Source organism: Camelina sativa, unplaced genomic scaffold, assembly GCF_000633955.1.
Source record: "Camelina sativa cultivar DH55 unplaced genomic scaffold, Cs unpScaffold16912, whole genome shotgun sequence".
Classification (NCBI taxonomy): Eukaryota; Viridiplantae; Streptophyta; class Magnoliopsida; order Brassicales; family Brassicaceae; genus Camelina; species Camelina sativa.
In genome coordinates, this window is record NW_010937929.1 from 1 (window position 1) to 305 (window position 305).

The window sequence follows — 305 nt, forward strand, 5'->3', positions numbered from 1 at the left end:
ATTCCAATCTTCATTGAGCTCAAGAGGCTATTGGAGAGCAAGAACAGTCCTCTTACAGGTTCGCTCATGGACTGCCTCCGTGTCCTCCTCAAAGACTACAAGAACGAGATTGAAGAAATGCTCGTCGCTGACAAACAGCTTCAGAAAGAGCTTATTTACGATATGCAGAAGCACGAGGCTGCAAAGGCAAGGTCCATGGCTAACCAAGGGGTTGCCTGTGGGACGAGTCGTGGAAACGGTGAACCTGAAGAACCAGCAACAAGCGAGAATGTTAGAGATTCGGGATTGGAATCGAGAGTGGTTGC

At 48.9% G+C, this 305-nt stretch overlaps 1 protein-coding gene across 1 annotated transcript; it reads left to right on the forward strand.

The window, feature by feature from the left end:
- Positions 1 to 3: 3 nt before the first annotated feature.
- Positions 4 to 300, forward strand: LOC109132067 (condensin-2 complex subunit D3-like; the record flags this gene model as incomplete). Its single annotated transcript, XM_019243195.1, has 1 exon — positions 4 to 300. A coding segment is annotated over one exon (297 nt), but the record flags the coding sequence as incomplete, so codon positions are not given.
- Between the last annotated feature and the right edge of the window lie 5 nt (positions 301 to 305).